General features: G+C 36.8%; 1 protein-coding gene and 1 long non-coding RNA gene across 5 annotated transcripts; one reads left to right on the top strand and one right to left on the bottom strand.

Moving 5' to 3' along the window:
* Positions 1 to 1116: 1116 nt before the first annotated feature.
* Positions 1117 to 1649, bottom strand: LOC113707842 (uncharacterized). The gene is made up of 2 exons (XR_011820890.1): positions 1260 to 1649; positions 1117 to 1159 (listed from the first exon to the last, which is right to left on the bottom strand). It is a non-coding gene; the product is annotated as an uncharacterized lncRNA (long non-coding RNA).
* Positions 1650 to 7149: 5500 nt separating this feature from the next.
* LOC113708901 (uncharacterized) lies at positions 7150 to 13509 on the top strand. 4 transcript variants are annotated; one of them, XM_027231610.2, is made up of 3 exons: positions 7150 to 7507; positions 7843 to 7948; positions 12237 to 13509. In XM_027231610.2, exon 3 carries the CDS (start codon positions 12354 to 12356, stop codon positions 13269 to 13271), a length of 918 nt encoding a protein of 305 aa, XP_027087411.1. In that variant the 5' UTR covers positions 7150 to 7507; positions 7843 to 7948; positions 12237 to 12353; the 3' UTR covers positions 13272 to 13509. The 4 variants fall into 4 exon arrangements, with proteins under 4 accessions (XP_027087411.1, XP_027087412.1, XP_027087409.1 ...); XM_027231611.2 differs by having other exon boundaries at positions 12228 to 13509; XM_027231608.2 differs by lacking the exon at positions 7843 to 7948.
* The last annotated feature ends 766 nt before the right edge of the window (positions 13510 to 14275 follow it).

Genomic DNA, 14275 nt, shown 5'->3' with positions numbered 1-14275 from the left:
AGAGCTGTTGATAGTCTAACATTGTCTTCTGGACCACATCAGAGGCAAACAATAAAACAACAGCATCAGCAGGCAAGTACTAACTGAAGTCCATGTTCCAGGCTATTAAATGACTTAGTAACTTTGAAAGAAGGGGACATAGACGCAGCATTCAGTAAAAAGCAGAGTGCTTTACTGAAAAAGCTACCTAACTGCCAAAGATTCAGGATACAGAACCTACATAAGATGGGCAATAAGCTTTGGTCCATTTTGTTTTTTTTGTTTGATACATAGTTGGACATTTCTTGCAAGGCAAACAAACTTTTACATGGTCATAGGTTTTTTGTCTTTTTTTAAATGTTTTTTTATGAAATTAAGATGAGCAGATTATCAGCATAAACCTTCTTTAGCTAGTTCATCTTCTGCAGTACAATAGTTTCTTTTCAGGAGGCAGTTTATGGAAAAAGGACTGTGTTTGACCTCTTTTACCTTTTTTTTTTATCAACAAACGTAAAGCAATCAGTTTAGCTTCGTGAAGATTGTTAACAAGCTACTATGTCACAACTTAGTAGTTTGCGCTTCCAAATTGCCTCACCAGGGAAACAACATTGTATAGCTCAGAATCTTATTTGCTTCCACAGTTTTTTCTTGGAACAAATAAATTGCTCAGGGATGGAAATTCACAAAGGACAGCAAGATACAAAAGGAAAATACTGCATGTTGCCTGATAACACCTATTTTTTTAATTTAAATAGATCCAAATTGTTCAATAACAAAACAGAAATCAAACAAAAAACATAGTCTAAACAACAGCCAGGCCATGAGAAAATAGCATGGGCTAAGATCCAAATGTGCAGAATGCCTAACCACCAACAAAACAAACAACCAACGACACGACAAATCCACCATGACTTGGCCTAACTGTAACAGCCAAAGGGAGCTCAATATAGCATAAGATATAAGCTATACATCCAAAAAAAAAAAACAAACAAGAGAAGTCTACACTAAAAGCTAAAAAGAATTAGGCAGCTTGTGCTTCAGTATCATTCACGTCATAGGAAGCGACGATTGTATAGCGAGCACCCTTTGTAACCCTAACAGCATGGTCCGAATGCTTAAGATAAAACAACATTACTCTTCCGTTAAGTGCACTCGCCACACGATCAGTAAGATGCACATCCTGGCGACAAAGTGAAAGCAATGACTTATTCTCATAGCCAAAAAACCAGCAAACAACATTACACTTTAGAAGCATATGTACAACAGGGAAATAGCAGTACCTCCTTATCAGCCTGATATAAACGGTGAGAATTGATACCTATTAACTTCTCGGCCTCATCTCCCATGGCTATTACATTGAGTGAACCAGTGCCATCCTTGATAGCAAGAGTCACACAAGCCCTTATAGCACAAACGAATAAGCAATTCATCTAACAAAAGAGGACTCAAAAACAGCAAAATACAATAAAAAACAGGAACAAACAAAAAATATAAAAGAGACTACCATAAGAACACCATACCTAGGGAAAGTATAAATGTCTCGGCTGCAATAGCGGCACATAATACCCCAGTTCAAAGAAAAATCATTAGGAAGATAGCAATGTGGACAGGCTAGATACCATAGTCTACCCTTTCTATACTCAAGAGAAACCGTGCCTTTTATCCATGCAGTTCCTATGTCCTGTGGTGGGTAACATACAAAGTAAGGGGGAAAAGTTATGGGATACTCAAGGTGGATATGAAAACATTTATAGAGAAAGACTATAATTCCAGCAAGAATGTAATAGCAAACTCGCAAACTTCGTCGCCTGTGCAATGAATGAGATCTGACTTATACGGCTAGAAGCAACTGGTGGGACCAATACACGTGGATTAGCATAACTCCTCTCGTGGACCATTTGTGTGAGGTCTGATTTATTAGCTTGAAACCTAAACAGATTACAGTAATTTGATAAAGCAAAGTAATAGCAAAAAAAAAGAAAAGAAAAGTAAACAGAGAACAACGAACTGGCAAAAAAAAAAAAGGAACAAAACAGCAAACCATGTCCGGAGGTTCCCAGCTTCTTGCACAATTGGGGAAACCAATATCACAGACGAAAACTGAGTAGATAACGATAAATCTGGAAAAAGAATTGAGTGACCCAGAGAACAATGCTCAGGCAAAACCAAATGGTAAATTTTAAAAATAGTATGGATAAAATACGAAAAGATATTCATAACATATAGAAGCTTACAGTTATCGGTAGTCACCCTACGACGGACACATATCAAAACCGGATTCTGTGCAATATTAGCCATTATGTCAGCCCCTTCTATGGCTTCGAACTCATTCCAAAGGGTTAAAATAACAGGCCTAAGCCTTAACACAGAGGAACATATAAAAAATACTCATTAGCAACCCAAATACAAAAGATAAACTCAATAAACAGAGGGGGAAGAAAAGCAAACACCTACTCATAGTTAACAATAACATAGTCACGTGCGATAGATGGGCCTCCTTCAAAATATACCTCTCTAGCAGGAAAGGCACACAAAACAATTCCCATGACATCTGTGAAGCCACAAAAAAAAATCAGAGAAAAACAAATGTATAGGCACAAGGAATTCAAGAACAAGGGGAAAAACAACCAACAAAATATAGAGCTACCTATGAAGTTTTCTGTGTCGGCAACAGCGTCACACGAAGCAATAGAGCGCAGGCGAAAATAGCATGGGAGTTTTGGAGGTTCAATTTCAATTAATTTATCAATCACAGTCTCATTAGTCAAAACCCAATAAAAGCGATAAGAACCAACACTCAAAGAAGAGTCAGGTATCTCATAAACACGGGTTTTTGAAATGCGATACTTCTTAAATGGCATAAGTAGATCACTAACACGATCAATATTCTCATCAATCGTAAGTGCAGTCACTTTAACACCATAAAATAAACAAATCCACAATCAGCACAAGAACCAAAAAAAATTAAACAAGAAACAGCGCAAAACTGCACCTGGAAATCAGAAAAAACAAAGTATCGGAACTTCTTTGTTAGCTCACTGCCACAAGTTGTCTTCACGTGCGATGCCTCGATAAGCTGAACTTGAGATGTCCAATGAACCAGACAAGCATTAACCTCAGGCAAACGCAACATCCCATTAGCATGTTCAGACCACATAGTCTAAAGAAAAATGCTAATCAGGCCCAATGAAAAAAAAACACGGGAAAAAGGGGAAATCAAAACGATAGCATAAATACAAAAAATCAGGCAAAGAAAAACGCTAATCAGGCCCAATGAAAAAAAAAACACGGAAAAAAGGGGAAAGCAAAACAATAGCATAAATACAAAAAAACAGGCAAACAACGAGCCACAAAAAGTAGAACTAACGATTACATGAATGCAGATATTCAAGCAAAATACGAACTAATAAAAATAGAACTAAAAGACAAACAGAAGAGCAGGTCACCAAGTATAATGGCAGGTTAAAACCTGCAGTTCAAAGAAATATAACAGGGTGGCCTTGCCTAGCCTAGGTGATGATGAACTGAATTGCTTTTCACCCCAACATTTTTAGATAATTTTCTCCCACCACACAGATACATACATACATATATACAGTGCATTAATGATTCATTTATCCAGGCCTTGTATAACTGTTTATATAACTGACACATATTAACAGTAACAGGCATATCCAGGCAGATTTTGAATGCTAATTAATTTCCAAGATTCGACAACCTCAATCAAGAGGAGCCTTATGGGGAAAAAAACACAAATAGGCAACAAGAGCTCCAAGCTTTCAATCAGTCATTTTTTTCGCTTGTTTATTTGTAGCAAGACCATTGTTTTTTTTTTTTACTCTAAACCACACTTTAAAAAAAAAAAGAGACCAAAGAATAAGAAAAAGCACTTTATTACTCAATCAATAGGGCTAAAAGCAAACAAAAAGTTATATAACACATTCCAAGCCTAGCAAAACCTCCGAGGGAAGAAAAAGAAGAACATGAAAAAAATGGAAAAAAACAGAGCAGCTAGATGAAAAGCTTTGCTTGACTAAACCCCGGTGGAAAAAGATATTAAGAAAAAGCACTCTATTACTCAATCAATAGGGCTAAAAGCAAACAAAAAAGTTATATAACACATGAAATAGGAGGAAAATCTGATAGAAACAAACAAAAAAACAAGCCCGGAAGAAGATAAATGTAACAAAAGAACAAGTCACCGGGGAAAAAATTTAAAAGAACAACGAAGACAGCACTGGAGGAAAAAGCACAACAGCCAAGCACTACAACAGTCAGCAAAGGGGAAAAAGAACGGGAAAAGGGAAAAATCTAAGAACCAAGAACAAGGGGAAAAATACCCAAGCAAAACACAAAACAAGCATAAAAGGCAGCACAAAAGAAAAAAACATCTGGCCCAAAATGTAGAAAACACAGAGTCAATGAAGAAGTTAGTTCCGAGCCTAGCAAAACCTCCAAGGGAAGAAAAAGAAGAACAGGCAAAAAATGGAGAAAAACAGAGCAGCAAGATGAAAAGCTTCAGCACCGAGGGATGAATCTCTCAGAAGCAGAACCAACTGTACTCAGGTAATTAGAAAAACAAGACGACACATTTGCTTGACTAAATCCCGGTGGAAAAAGATATTTAAAAAAAAATCATAAACAAGCATTCTAGGGGGAAAAGAGAATACCGGGGAAGAAATGGAGGAGCAGATAGCCAGAAAAACTACAGTGCCGGGGGATGAATCTCTGAGATCCAACACAGGTAAGCAGAACTAACCACGAACGGAGCTAATGCTGAACTGAGGGGGGAAAAAGTAGCTGGAAAAGTAGCACCAAAGGGAATAATGCTTGGAGGGGAAGAAATGGAGGAAAACAGAGCAGATAGCCGGAAAAACTATAGGGCCGGGGGATGAATCTCTGAGATCCAACACAGGTAAGCAGAACTAACCACGAACGGAGCTAATGCTGAACTGAGGGGGAAAAAAGTAGCTGGAAAAGTAGCACCAAAGCGAATAATGCTTGGAGGGCAAGCAGCAGAGCTCAAACCCATTAATGCTCGGGCTGAAAGGCTGAAAAAGGCCGAAGAGTAAAAGTAAAAGTACAACCGATATTATTTATGGCCGTTAGGTACACGAAGGCTAGCTGGAGAAGCGGCCAAGGGAGACAGCGTATTTTTTTCTGATGCACAGCAGCAGCGAGTGTCATGGAACAAGACGACGAAACTAAACTACGATCAAAGCGAGCGAAAAAAAGATATCAAATTGTACGACGTCGTTGCATCTACCACAAACCACGCACAACGCACGTGAGAGGACAACCAAAACGAAGCCGACCAAAGAGGCCTTCGGCTCTTATTCTATATATGTTGAAAATGTTCGACCAAACAAGGCTACATATTCCCTTTCTAAATTTTTTTTTTTAGTTGGGGAAGGATGAGATATAGGAAGTAGGGAAGGAACAGAGATATTTGAATCTAGGGTTAATTACATTTACCTCCCCTAAGGTTTGACCATATTACTAATCAATCCCTGTAATTTGTCCAAATAACGGTCTCACCCTTTGAATGATCAAACGTTTAACAAAAACCCCCTTAATGCCGAAAATGCCCTTATTGAGGCCATGTTGCATTAAAAAAAGAACATATTTTTATTTTATTAACCCTGAAGCAATTCAAAAAAATAGAAAAAAATTTTTCCTTATTATTTTATAAAAACCATATCTTTGCTTTCATAAATAGTTTTGAATCAATAATTATTTTAAATCTTAAAAATGAATATTAAAAGTTAGATAAATTGAAAGAAAAATAAAAAAAACAAGAAATTATTTTAATTCCTGAAGTATGGTTCAAATTGAGGAAAACATGCCTTGTGCTCTCCGCAACATGCCTTGAACCACAAATTCGAACCATACTTGAGGATTTAAAATAATTGTTTTTTTTTATTTTCTTTCAATTTATCTAATTTTTAATATTCATTTTTAAGATTTAAAATAATTATTGATTCAAAACTATTTATGGAAGCAAAGATATGATTTTTATAAAATAATAAGCAAAAATTTTTTTCTATTTTTTTGGATTACTTGAAGGTTAATAAATAAAAATATGTTTTTTTTAATGCAACGTGGCCTCAAAAAAGGCATTTTCGGCATTAAGGGGGTTTTTGTTAAACATTTGATCATTCAAAGGGTGAGACCGTTATTTGGACAAATTATAGGGATTGATTGGTAATATGGTCAAATCTCAAGGGAGGTAAATGTAATTAACCCTTAAATCTAAAATCTCTAATTTTTGAAATTTCAATTTTAACTACTAGACCAAAATCTCATCGAATTATATTCTTGTCAGCAAAAATCAAAATTAGTGCACTTCCTTAGTTTGAAGAGAATAACGCATGAGGTGCATGTTTCATTTAACTAGTTAAAAAAATATATCTACAGCTAAATGCAATTCATAATCGTAAAAGCTCCTGAACAATAAAACACATTGAAAAAAATTTGGTATACAACAACAAAATACTTCCTTAATCACAAAGTACTTGATATATTTTTGCGTATCCTCAATCACAGATTTGGTATACTTCATTAAAATTTTACATATCCCAAATTACTTCCTTAATCACAATTATTGAAATTTTACATATTCCAAATTACTTCCTTTCACTACCATACCGTTGATTAGTATTCTAATTGTTCATATTTCTTTCCTAAATTTTGAATTAATTTAGTGTAAAAAAGAGAATTAATTGTTACACTGACAGATTTATCAATATTGTTGGAAACTGAATATTTATCAATGAAGAAAAATGAATTGCTGGATTTTTTTCTACTTAATTAAATATGAATATATAGTTCTAGATTTGTGATTATTATAAAAATTTAAATTATCTAAAAGAGTATTTGTAAAAAAAGAATATCTATCAATTTTTTTATATGAGGATTTGATATATACTATCACATCATAGTGAAAAGGATGTAAATAAATTTTTAAAAATTAGTAAATAATTGAACGCTTAAAATATATTAATTTTTTAAATTTAATATAAATGAATATGTAGAATTGTTGTTAATTTTTATATTTAAATTATTTATATTTGTATAGATTCAGAATAAATAAAAAAGATCATGCTAAGACACGAACAAAATTTGAGTTAATAATTAAAAAAATATATACTGGCAAAACAATAATAGTATTCCCAAATTTTCCGATCCCTAATAATCTATTACCCCAATTTTGCCACACCCTCACACATCCCTCGTTCCCTCTCACTCTCTTTCACTCCGCCACCGCCAGTCCGGCGATAGACGACATCCCTCACTCCAGTCCGCCGTGAAACGGGCAAGCTTCCAAGACGAAACCCCTCACTCTATCTCTTTCTCGTGCAAGTAAGCCATTTCTGAGCTTCCGCCAGATTGTCCGCTGTTTCCGTTGATTGTCGAAGCCATAGCAGCGATTAGCGAGGCCGCCGGCGACACTATTTCTGTCTCTCACGGTTGCAGCTACAAAGAAGCATATTTTCCTTCCAGCGGCCCAGCTCTCTCTCTCTCACGGGTAATTTTTTTTTTTTTTTTTAATTTGTCAATACCCTATAAGTTTCTGAAAATCCATTCTAGTAGATGGGGAATGCGTGTGTGGTATTTTTTGTGTTTTCATTGAAGTCTAGGAATGAATGTGTCTTTAAAAGTTATTGTGTCTTTAAAATGCATGTTTTGGGGAAAAAAAAATAAACTTTACTTATTTGTACTTCCTACTAATCCCACCCCTTAAATCTTGACTTGTCCGAAGAAAGCGAAAACTCGATTCCCAGTTCCACTTTCTCCTGCAAATAACGAACAGATCCATTCAATTAAAGAAAATTACAGTAGTATATTCTTTTTCTTGAACAGCAATCACTACACGGTAGGACAGTAATAAGGAAGACTCTTCTTCTCGTCCTAACTCCTAAAGGGCTTTGTGGATTCTCTGTCTTTCTCTGTCTCTATGGCTTTTTTGGTGAGTCTATCATACTGCTACTTTGATCTTCTTCTTGTCTGTTTACTGGCTTGCTTGTTTCTGTGATTTCTTAATTCTTTTTTTTTTGTTGTTGAAAAGTTAAAAGGTCCTTAATTAAAGTAAACGTTGATAATGGGGATGTGGCATCGAAGAAGTTCTACGGAGGATAAGGATGTCAGGGATTAGAGGTAGGAAGACGGGTTGTCGGGATTAGAGGATAAGGATTTTTGTTTCAACTTCACTTGTATTGTATCGGTGTTCTTTTCTTTCGCTATTGGTAGATTGTAGTACCAATAAAATACAAACTGCAAGATTAAAAGCTCTTCTTGTTTTGCTGAAGCAGCGACGTAGTTTTGCCTTTTGTGTTTGGATTTTGGTAGTATTTTGTGTAGGAAACATTTCAGGACGCAGGTTAATAAGTGAAAGATAATAAATTAATAATATATATATGTATGTATGTGGATAATAGTCTATAATAGGGATGGGGGTGGTGGGATTATTATTATTATGGGAATATAAGAAGCAGTTTATTGGAGAAGTTTGTAAGGAGCGTGGTAGCAGTAGTAGAAGGATTATTTGCAGAATTTTATAAAGATTTGTTGGTGTTGGGGTGGAGATTGTGTTCTTATTAGTCGCTTGTAAAAAAAAAAATTGTCACAAATCTATATAGTAGTAGTAGTAGTAGTGTTTTGATTGGGGGAGTGGAGTGGACGGTGAGCAGCATAGCCACGTAGAGAAAAAGGGAATTGGAGTTGGAGTACATAGTAGTGTTTGTTGCAAAGTTAGGTGTCCTATGATCCTTTTCAGTCTGATGAGTCACTCATTTGAGTAATCGTGAGTCAGTGAAATGTTTTGCATTGAAGTCTAGGAAATTGTACCCCTTGTAGAGCTGGATGATGGCTCAATCTAATTAAAGGACCTCTAGAAGGAACCTTTAATGGTTTTTTTTTTTCGGTTTTCCTTTTTTTTGTTTTGGGGAGGGGGGGGGGGAAGGGTTGGGGGCTGGGTGGACAAAGATTTGCACAACATTGATAAAAGATTCAAATGCAAGAATGACTTCTAAATTTTGAAGTGTTATGCAGAATGGATGAGTTCAAATGCAAGAATGGATAGGTCAAACCTGTACCATCTTAAAGTGTTCATTTTTCCCCTACCATCTTGAAGTGTTCCCATCCCCTGAAATATTTATATAGAAAAGAAAAAAAATGAGTGGCTATGTTTGTCATATTACCTTCGCATGGTAGATTGATCTTGGTTTCATAAAAATATTTTCCTATGCATATGGCTAGACTAGAATTACACATTGCAACTGTATTATTATTTCATTTTAAGAATCCACAACTTAACCATAAATAAAGCTGAGATAAAATATATTAGACCTAGGCCTTAACCTATCAATCTTACAACAAAACACAAAATATTTACGAGTAAATTTTGTTGCTAGACATGAGCCATTTAGTGAAGTTTTGTAGGGTTGCTCCATCTGCCCTGTAGTGCTTTTGAGTAAAATCAAGCAAATCTAACCATTTGAAATTTGGGTACTTCCTTGATGCCTGTCTCTCTACAAGATCTTCTGGAGGTTTTATTAGTTTGTCTTCTCTAGGACACACAAAATATGCTAGTGATATCCTCTCTTTGTACCTGTTGACGATGGCTCTATGTAAGTAACTCTTGAATTCTCCATTTGATATTGCCTGCATGAGCCAAATTAGACCAATAATTGATGTACAATTGGCTGCTTAGGAATTGGTTAATTTCACTGCTGGAAGAGTGATGTTAGTGCATGCAAAAACTATAGACAGTTGTTCTTTTGACAATAACTTTTATTGATCCAAAAATAACCTTCTTGTTGGCCTTTAATTTAAGAATAATGTGTTGGTTCAAAACAAGTCCAGGTCTGATTTGGAGACAGTTTCAAGACCCATTATGGCCCTTCAAAAACTTTATAGGAGAGGAGTTAGTTTTATTCTCTCTAAAACTTTAGATACAACAGTTTCTCTCTTCACAAATTACATTATTGGCCTTTTTTTACAAGTCTTTCCTAGAATATTATTGATTACCACCTACTTTAAATAGTTGCCATTTTTTTTACTATCAACAACTTTTGTACACTTGAAATTTCTCAATTCCAGTAAAGGACACATGACCAGTTTTGATTGCAATGATATACGTGTTTTTGTGGGTTGGACAAATTTCATAGTTTTAGTTTCTATGCTATGACAATACAAGGTATTACGTGAGGGTATCTACTATTAATTATAGCTACTGTTTTATCACCAAGATTGGGCACCCTACCTGTGACTCACTAACTCAACTTTGCACCCTTAACCATACTTAAGCTTTGTACCGACTCTTATATTAGCCTTCTGAGTTTCAAATAAGATTCTTTGCCCTCTGAAGTCTTTTACCTGTAATGGTTAACAATATTTAGAAGACATGTTGAGGAAACGCACTTTTTTTTTTTGGTAGAACAACTGTCATCTTTTTAATCAAATTTTGTGTATTATTATGTACATATCAAAATCCTATGAAGTCTGATTTGAAAGTTTTAAAACATACAAAACGCGCATTGATTAACAAATCATCTAAATTGGGCTTCTCATCATCATTCTAATGATTAAATTCTTCTTTTATCTGCTAATAAATAGCAATAACTGAGCTTCTGACTAGAGACAATTAGGATCAAAGCATGAATTCCTCCAGGGATTTTGTCAACTTATTTCTTGTTCTACCACATAGGCTTCCCTTGACAGACAGGAAGATTACCCCAACTTTTTCTATAATCTATCAGAAACGAGAATTCTAGTTCAGGTTTTAGACCAAGAATTCTAGTTCCGGTTTTAGACCAAGGATTCTTGACTTTGGTTCTACTATAAACCAATGTTTAAGCTATTAATGCCAACCTCTCGATAGACACAACAATCATCCTTGCCGTCCATATATGCATACTAATTTAATTCCCTTTTCTTGATGATGCTGAGTGTGATGTACCTGAAACATCTTCTTAAACTCAGATTAGTTCTCCAATTATTGTAGTAGCCTCAAGTTTACTATCTTTGACCTTCTTCTTGAAAATGGAATCACTAGATCAAAAGTTGCTTGACCAAGAAACAGAGAGACAAGTAGCAGACCATCAGATGCACCAAAGATCTCACTTCTACAGACACGTGTCCACAGATCCATCCCCTAAAAGAACCTGTAATATAAATTTCCTGTAATATAAATTTTATTTTCTCTGATTGATGAGGCTTTGTTTCTACTTAAACCTAGCATAAGAGTGCTTTCTAACTTGGTGAAGGTTTTTGAATTCCATACCCATATATTCTGTTCAGAAATAGGGCATTTTCTGTTTCTTTTGCAAGAACCTATTGAGGTAAGTAACAAGGGTCGTGTGATCTTCATCATCAGATTCTGAAATAGGTTATTCTTGTAGATGGCAGTAGTAGATGCAGAAGCCTGAAGTATTCCACTTATTTCTACAAACTTGTTCTGTTTATCTCATCTTCCATCTTTTTCCAATGCTTGTATACTTCTATATTGGAAATTCCATTAAAAACAGAGGGGGAGGAACGAACACTAAACAGGCAACAGACTTTGTGTGAGAGTCAAGTTTCCTTCAATTAATTCCACTTTTATCGCACCTGTAGTGAAATCACACCTGTAGTTAAACTTGTAGTTGATTCCTGCATAGCACCTCAAATTTCAAATTTGACACTTTAATTGCACCTAAAGTGTTTAGTTGTTCAATTAAAGGCAATCATTGTTAAACTTGTAGTTGATTCCTGCATAGCACCTCAAATTTCAAATTGACACTTTAATTGCACCCTAAAGTGTTTTAGTTGTGCCAATTAAATGCAATTGTTGATACTATTAAAGAACTTATTGAATCATATTTTATATTTTTTAATTGCACCCTAAAGTGTTTTTGTTGTTCCAACTAAATACAATTGTTGATACTATTAAAGAACTTATAGAACCATATATTTCTTGTTAAAGGATATTTCCTCCCTTTTCTTGATAAATCTAGCTTAATTTCATTTCTTTTCTTCTAACCAATAATTTTGACAAATGATTTATTATTTTTGAATAATTAGTTCATACATTTGCATTTGGTGAGCACCCTTGCACAGCATGCACCCGATTAGTTTTTCTAGTTGGGAGATGATTTGAGTATTAGCTTTCATTATGCCTATGATTACTTCAGCTAGTTGAGAGAAACTAGAAATCAGTTTCATTATTTTCTCACCACTGCACTGGTCTAATACACTAATAAATTAAGTCTAAACAGTAGCAGCAGTCCCCGCCTCCTCCTCCACCAGTTGAGGGCTAAGGCTTTTATCTCTCCATCATCTGTGGGAGAGAGGATCCGAAGAAGAAGGGGCAGGCACAAATCACATCATCGACGATGGCAGGTCTACTCTACCACGTGTTCTCATCCTCGGCTCTGCTCTCCTTGGGACTCTACCATCTCATCTGCACCACCAAGAACCACCTCAAGTCTCCCCGAGATTACACCGCCAGACCCTACCACCCTCTCCCCAGCGGCGCCCACCGCTTCCTCCGCCATCTCCAGCTCTACCTCCTCATCCTTTGCCTCCTCGTCGCCTTCACCCACCAAACCCTCGTATCCTCCGATTCCGACCCCCTCCTCAAGGGCCGCACCCCCGTCCACCGCTTCACCTCCCTCCAGTCCGCAGCCGTCCTCTTCCTCTTCCTCCTCCTCGCCCTCACCCTCCTCCTGTCTGAGTCCACCCCTCTCCTCCCATCCTTACCTCCAGATCTCTTCTTCGGCCTTGCCTCTGCCATCTTCTTCCTCCACTACTCCATCTCCTCAGCGTCCGCCTCTGTCCAGACCTCCGATCTCCAGGCTGAGTGCGACCGTGTCTCCGCCCGGGTCTCTGCCCTCTCCTCCCTGCTCTGCCTCATCCTCGCCTGCCACCCGAGGCTCTTTTTCGCCGATGCCGGCCTTGCCGCCTCCCTCTGCCTCCAGGGCCTCTGGGTCCTGCAGACGGGCCTCTCCCTCCATGTTGACGCCTTCATCCCGGAGGGCTGCCACAAGCTCCTCGACGTGGTCAGTGGCGTCGAGGGCTCTACCAAGTGTGATCTCGAGGACTCCAAGCTGAGGGCCGTGGCCATCCTAGATCTCGTGTTCGTGGTCCACGTATTCTTTGTGCTTCTCATCCTCACGGTCACCTACGCCGCAGTAGCCAAGACACTAGGCTTAGGGGGAATTAGGGGATTCGGCTCTTACGAGGTCTTGCCTACCGTGGACTTGAATCACAATCACATTCAGATGAAGGCTATGTCAGGAACGCAGGCCTGACCGGCGTTGGAAGAATGTATACATAGCACCATTGGATATACTAGTACCAATTCCCACCAAAAAAAAAAAAAGAAGAAAAGGGCAGGGTTAGTGTTCCAGCAACCTCCACCTCCTTTTCCTTTATGTCTTTCTTCTCCTGACATCACAAACACCTTTGTAATTCTTGGAACTTCTCTTTGTTGGTTCGTAGTAAATTTTTGCTTGCCTTAAGCTTGAAAAAAAAAGTTTCATTATTTTCTTTTACAAGTTTCAATTTTTTCGGCTTCAGTTTCTAATATCTCAAATATGTATTACCATCAAAAGAGCCATCTATTTATTTTTTTTTTTAAAAAAAAAAATCAAAGGAGCAATCTAATGAAAATCTAAAACTAGTGCCATTGTCGTAGGACTAATGAATTTTTAGTAGCATATGCTGTCGTACTTGTGATTCAATCAATCTTTTTTACCACATTGATGATTGGAATAAGGTAATATGGATAAAACACTTAAGGTACGAAGTGTCATGAAATTGAAGTTTGGGGATGCAATATGATATCAATATAAGTTTAAGGTAGGAAAGTGATGTTAAGGTCATATTTTCTGGCAAGACAAACATGACAAGGTTATGGTTTTTATCACCTTCTTAGGCGCAAAATATAGACGTTTTGATGTACTGTTAAGGTCACCTTTTCTGAACATGATGTTAAGGTAATATTTTGTTTGTGTAGTTTAAAAGCGCAAGGCTAACTATTCGCTGCGGTATAACTAACTATTTTCTCTGGGTCGGCGATGGTTTTGTCCTCTCCGGATTCTTTCTGGACCTCTTCAGATCCCCCTCTCTCTAATATAGAGTAAGTGCAGGCCTATCATGTCCCAAAAAAAAAAAAAAAAATAGTCACGGTATAACTAATAAGACAGTTTAGATACAACAAGTCCATATCTTAAGTTTAAATGAACTAGTCTTGTTCTCAGTCTATGATTGACCTTATGTTCAAAATGGTATTAAAAATGTCTACTGAATGATT

The sequence above is a fragment of the Coffea arabica genome, chromosome 9c (assembly GCF_036785885.1).
Source record: "Coffea arabica cultivar ET-39 chromosome 9c, Coffea Arabica ET-39 HiFi, whole genome shotgun sequence".
In the NCBI taxonomy this organism is placed as follows: domain Eukaryota; kingdom Viridiplantae; phylum Streptophyta; class Magnoliopsida; order Gentianales; family Rubiaceae; genus Coffea; species Coffea arabica.
The sequence above is the reverse complement of the archived record's forward strand: the minus strand, read 5'-3'. Positions and strand labels throughout refer to the sequence as shown.

Excerpts from the sequence above, each read along its gene's own strand:
- LOC113708901 (XM_027231608.2), top strand. The coding sequence starts at position 12,354 with ATGGCAGGTCTACTCTACCACGTGTTCTCATCCTCGGCTCTGCTCTCC.